Source organism: Aplysia californica, unplaced genomic scaffold (assembly GCF_000002075.1).
Source record: "Aplysia californica isolate F4 #8 unplaced genomic scaffold, AplCal3.0 scaffold00355, whole genome shotgun sequence".
NCBI classification, from domain to species: domain Eukaryota; kingdom Metazoa; phylum Mollusca; class Gastropoda; order Aplysiida; family Aplysiidae; genus Aplysia; species Aplysia californica.
The window spans coordinates 97,963-104,396 of record NW_004797625.1 but is presented as its reverse complement, the minus strand read 5'-3'; the positions used below and the strand labels follow the sequence as shown (position 1 = coordinate 104,396).

General features: G+C 40.0%; 1 protein-coding gene across 1 annotated transcript in view; it reads left to right on the top strand.

Annotated features, from left to right (window-relative positions):
* The window catches only part of LOC101854347 (plexin-A2), a gene marked incomplete in the record, with an annotated part of 268,808 nt that overhangs the window by 249,757 nt on the left and 12,617 nt on the right, over positions 1 to 6,434 (top strand). Inside the window, 6 exon segments of the mRNA XM_035970985.1 lie at positions 387 to 481; positions 2,893 to 2,988; positions 3,716 to 3,882; positions 4,135 to 4,347; positions 5,485 to 5,560; positions 6,309 to 6,383. Coding sequence (XP_035826878.1) covers positions 387 to 481; positions 2,893 to 2,988; positions 3,716 to 3,882; positions 4,135 to 4,347; positions 5,485 to 5,560; positions 6,309 to 6,383 — 722 coding nt within the window.

Genomic DNA, 6,434 nt, shown 5'->3' with positions numbered 1-6,434 from the left:
TGATTCTGTATATGTGTGTGTGTTTGTATGTGTGTGTGTGTGTGTGTGTGTGTGTGTGTGTGTGTGTGTGTGTGTGTAAGAGGGGTGAATTTGATGTGAGGTTTTTAAATAGGTTATGGGGCACACTAATTGTTTCCTGTCACCTTATGTGAAAAGTATAAAATTAGACTAATTAGCCACATACACTGTCATTATGGGATCGGCAACGCAGCGCTCCAGCTATAATTCATAGGAATTGATTTTGTTGTGATTTTAGGTCCACCACTTTTTCTTCAATGCCATGGAGTGACTTGTGTTGTCCAACTACAGTAGTATTCAAGTCTCTTTGACACAAAGAAAGTTGTAATTTATTTACGTTCTTCTTTATGTTGTGTTTGTATGTACAGATACTTCGTACTACAATCGGAGTCCATCCCTAAACAGAAGTGTCAGCCCACAGAACATAAATCTTGATGTGGAGAACTGCAGGGTCTACCATCTGGTGAGTGTGTGTCCCGCGGACATACTGTTATGATTCTGTTGATTCATTCTCTATCACAATTTGCACTTTGTGGCTTGCTCAACCCATGCTGTTTTTCTCGTGATCCAAAACAAATTCACAGTCTCTTCCCCTCCGGAGTCTTCAGACTCACTCAGGCCACTGATGTATGCTCAGATTATTTGGGTTTTTTCATTTGAACTGTCTGATATGAAAAGTAATTTCCCCCCATTTTTATATAACCTGTGTAAGACGGCCACACATTGTCAAGGAGAAAAATTGCTGTATAAGACAGGTGGCTGTCTTAGGCAGGACTGATCAAGATGAAGAAAACAAACTATTCCTTTCTGAGGTCCCAACCGAAGGTAGCCGCATTGTTGTTGTTGTTGTTTTTGCTGGGGGGGTTTTTTTTCCTTTTTTTGTTTTTGTTGCTGCTTTTGTGCAAGAGTGACAATAAAACGAAATGCATCAGACAAGGAGGACTGGGTGCTGTGGTAAAACAAACACATGGGTGGCGACTAGTGCTGTGCGATTTTGAATAAACAAAAAATTATCGAAGCTTCGAAGCGTGAGCTCACTATTCATGACATTTGAATACCTCCGTCGAATGTTTTTTTCTTTTATATTATGATGAACATAAACCCAGACCAAAGTGCCGCTACTCTACATTCGCTAGGTATACACAGCGCCATCGAATGGTTTTTTCTTATATAAGCAAAGCCCAGATCTAACTTCCGCAATTTGATTCGCCGTCGAATCGTATTTTATTATTTGTGATAAGCCCAGATCTAACTTCGGCTATTCACTGCGCCGTCTAATGTTTTTTCTTATATAAGATAAGCCCAAATCTAACTTCCGCAATTCGAAACGCCATTGAATCATATTTTCTTACCTGTGATAAGCCCAGATGTAACTTCCGGTATTCACAGCGCTGTCAAATAGTCTTTTCTTATATAACATAAGCCCAGATGTAACTTCCACTATTCGAAGCGCTGTCAAATTGTTTTTTCTGATATTGTGATAGTCCAGATCTGACTTGCACTGTTCAACACCTGTCATGAGCGCACGTGTGTTGATGTCGCAGACAGTGCAACGCGTTGACATCACGTCACCGTTCATAGGGCTTTGAATTTCGAGTAGGGTTAGGGGAGCTCTTTGCGACAGCTAACTTCATAGAAAAAACTTTCGCTGCGCTTCAAGAGTCATGTGCCCTTGCTTGAGCTGTCCATAGAGTGACGAGTGAATATTGAATAGTAAGAGAGATTCTCTACAGGATTGTTTTATAACTCTTGTAGGATCCTCTTATCACTCTGTCTCGTAACCATCAAATAAAGAGTATTTCTTTATATTTATCTTAATGATTTTATGTCGAATAGTAAAGTCGAATGGGCACAGCTCTAGTCGCCACCACTCGGAGAATGAGCGACGCTTCTGTCACAAGTTCATGTTGACGTCCATTGTTACTTTGTTACAGACTGGGTAAACAATGACCACTCATTTCACTTACGATTTGTGTATGAGTTCTGGGCAGGGCTTATGGGTTATGAGGGATCACGCGCTTACCTCACCAGCAGCTGAAAATTTGTTATCTGTTGGTCAACAATGGGAGGGGCCTACGCAACATGATCTGTCGGAGGGACTACTTAACAACAAACAGGTGATTGGATTATGACGACTCGCCCGTAACGCGACTCGCCCACAACGCCAGGGGGCAATGCACTATTTATGACAAAGTGTAATGGAGTCACTAAGGTGGCCGTCTAAGAGAGTGGTTATTACTTGGTGTGATTGGGGTTGTGTGTTAAAATATGGTGGCCGGGGCCGTGTTGGACAGGTGCCCGTTTTACACAGTTAAATTATATAGAAAAAATGCAAGGGGGGAAATGGAAAGTGGCTGTTTGCACATGTGGCCGTCTTATAGAGGTGGCCGTCATGGCAGGTTCAACTGTAACTCATTTGAGTCTCTTGTGGGTTGAGGCCAGTTGCAGTTCAGCAGGTGGTGCTAGCCCTCTAATGATGGGACAACTGCCATGAGTGTGCACACGGAGGTGTCATGATTTGGTCAGTTGGTATCATGTTGGACCACAGAGTGAAACGAATGGCCCTGGTTTGAATCCCCAAAAGCTGTTCTAAACTTGAATTGTTTTGGTGAGTTTTTTAGGCTCTCCACCCATTTGGCTCAATCCGTAAAGATGTGGACATTAAATTCAGAAGTTCTACCTCTAAAATAATAAGTGTTAAAAAGGGGTGTTAAACTTAATCAATGACCAAATGATCAAATCACTTTCTGGCGAAGTGTGCAACCATTGTCGGCTGATTGACTGTGAACTACAATAAAACTCGCAACTTCAGTTTCTTTTCTTCGAATGTCAATCCATATTTTAAGCCAGTGCCCATGTCTCTTTCCCTTCCAGGTGCGCCACCAAGACGTGGAGTCTAACAACAAAGAGGGTGAAAGAGGTGGCAAGATGGTCTCGGAGATCTACCTGCCGCGGTTACTGGTCACAAAGGTAAGAACCAGCCTCAGACTCTAGGACATTTTTCTTTTTTTTTTATTCACGACCTGATTTCATGCTGAAATTATGTCATCTTGTCTTCTTTCTGATTTCCTGTGACCAGGTGTCTTGTAAAAGTATGTTTTTTGTCTTTTGTAGTACCGTTTCTGTGTTGCTAATCTTTATATTGTCCCGTTTCATTGCTCGTAAATGCTTCTAATGCTTGTTTTGAAAGATGATAGTTGATAGTCTACTTTGAACAATATCGTACAAACATATACATATACGTTTTCTCAAAACAAAGATTTTACTCATTTTCAAGTTTAGTTTGTTTTTTGTTTTCATTTTTGAAAGTTTATGTTGTTCATTAAATGAGTTTTGATGGTTGTTCATCTGTTCTTTGTGCCTGTACTTTGTAGGTTTAGAAAATGGAGGAAGTTCAATATCGAAACAGTGGGTGGTTGGCAGGTGCTCTGGTGTGGTTTGCTCCTTCTTTCCTATGAAACATCTATTTTCCTGATCTCTCCACCTTCTTTTTTATATTTGTTTCTCTCTTGTAACACCTCTAATCTTCGGCACTCATATGACCTTATTGTGTTGCAAGTGCCGTAAAACTCTTACTAAAAGAAATAATAATAATTTTGAAACAGTGTGACATGTCAAGTACCGGACATTAGGACCCATTGATCACTTTTTGTCTTTTAAACTCTGCCACACAATTTTTATGTGTTGTTGTTCCCAGGGTACCCTTCAAACATTTGTGGACGATTTGTTTGAGCGCATCTTCAGCACAACACACCGTGGCACGGCCTTGCCTCTGGCCATCAAGTACATGTTTGACTTCCTTGATGACCAGGCCATGCATCACAACATGTCCGATGAGGTGGTGCACACATGGAAGTCCAACAGGTGAGACAGACAGACAGACTGTCGAGAAAACTTGTGAAGAAAGAAAGATAAGGAGGTACAGGGAGATACATAAAGCAAGGTGTACGAAACAAGGCGAGATAAAAAGACAAACAGAAAGACAGGGACAAGTGAGATGGACAGGGAGAGATATAAGGAGAGAAAGACAATACAGGGAGGTAAAGAAAAATGACAACTGAGGCTGTAAAGAAGAGCTAGTTATGGGAGCTTAGATATTTGTTTGTCCTTCCTCAGCCTTCCACTTCGCTTCTGGGTGAATGTCATCAAGAATCCGAACTTTGCCTTTGATATCTACAAGTCCAATATTGTGGACGCGTGCCTCACGGTGATTGGCCAGACCTTCATGGACTGCTGCTCCACCATTGAGCACAAACTGACCAAAGACTCGCCATCGGGTAAACTGCTCTACGCCAAGGATATTCCCAAGTACAAGCAATGGGTGGCCAGGTCAGTGATGTGATATTTATGTCATCGTCGTTGTTGTAGATGTACCGTCATCTGTAATGTAATATACAGTTGTATGTGGTATTGTTGTAAACGCACTGTCATCTGTGATGTAATATACAGTTGTACGCATCGTTATTTCAAACGAATCATCATCTGTAATGTAATATACAGTGGAGTCTACTTAAAACGAACCTGGTTAATCCAAAAATGGTGGTTAGCAGAAAGAAAATGGAATCCCCAATTTTTGTCTTCATTATACAAGAAGTCTCTCTGAGCAGAAGACAAGGCTATTGTAAAGAAAATTCTGCAGTAGGCTAGAAGCCTTTCTGTCCATTACTGTGATATTCATTATGTGTTTCTGCAGCATTGTTTGTATTATGCTACTTTTTTTTCATGGCATATTGTGGCAGTTTTTCTTCCAACATGCTATGGACTCCCAATTCTACTCAATTTATCCTTTTACCTTTTCGGACCCAAGCTAATGTAACTGTGTTCTGTATAAAATGGAGTTGTTGTTGTCACCCCTGTTCTATCTTCAAGATATGTATTTTTGTTTTTCCATTATTGAAAAGTTTTAATTTATGAGGCAATGTGGTTGTGTTTTGATTTTTCCATTCATTTGTGAAGCTATTCATAGCAAAAACCACTTTACTTTATGAAAACCAAATCCAGCATAAAGCCAACTCAATGATAAGAACGCAGTAAACATGTAGGCTTCTAGAACATGTCCCAATCTCAGAACTGTAATTTTATCAACTGTTGCCACCCCTGGGTGATCTCCTTTTCTTTGACTGACTGAGATTTGACATATTTGAAACTTCCCTTCATATGCGTGCATTATGTTGACATGTCAAACACATCCCTGCTTCTGGTGTGGCTAGCTACTTCTTGACTATCAAACATCTATCGTCCTTATCTCTCCTCCTTCTTTTTTGTGTTTGATACTCTCTTGTAACACCTGTGATCTTCGTCTTTTATATGACCTTATTGTGTTGCAAGAGCCGTAAACACTTACTAAAACTAAATATCCCTTCTTCGGTACTGGGGGTTTTTTGTGGGTTTTTTTTGTTTTGTTTGGGCTTTTTTGTTTGTTCGTTTTGTTTGTTTTTTAAATGTGAGTTTGATTTGTACCACCAGGTACTACCAAGACATCAAGATCATGCCAGCCATCAGTGACCAGGACATGACTGCCATGCTGGCTGAGGAGTCCAGGGTAACATTTCTCTTTCTCGCCTGTCTTGTTTTTGGTTTTTTTGTTCTCCCAGTAGAAATGTTGTGTATGTGACAGATCAAGCTGAATCTCTGCAAACATCAGCCTTGCCCAGCTACCTTTTTTCCTGTATGTTATTCTCGCTCTACTCTCTTTTTCTCACACCCTCCATTCACCTTATTTTCACCCTCTTTTTTCACTTCTCTCTTTGAATATGTGATTATGTGTGTGCATTCATACATAGAAATGCAAAAGTGTATTGCTAAAGGCTAACAGAATTCATTAATCATGTCAAAATCATTTTTGTAGGAATATTACATGACTGACTGAAACATATCCAGCTCATTGTAATGCCTTTGAATCTTCAGAACATGAATACCTGAACTTCCACTGGACCACTGCTAGATTTTTACTAGCGTAGACATTCAGGAGTGCATTAGTTGTACAGAAATGTAAAACTCTGCAAGCTCAGGGGTATGCTCAGGTCCACAGGGTTAACACATACGTACTACGTACTTACATACAAGTGTATACAATTTTTTAATTTTATAGTGAAAAGTTATGTACTATGCTCATATAGAATAGTACTATAGTAAGGTACTACACTGTAGCTGAATAGAAATGTAGTACACTATATCAAAGTAATTTAGTTATATGTACAATGTATTATTATTATTACACAGTTGCTGGATAGTAATGTACTAATTTACTGTAGCTGACCGTCATCTATGTGTCTATGTCTGGCCCGCAGAGTCACCAGAATGAGTTCAACACCAACGCGGCTCTTCTCGAGTTGTACAAGTATGTGAAGAAGTACTATGATGATGTAAGTATCTCGCGCACTGTTATCAATTGTCCATAGTCTGGGTTTTGTGGG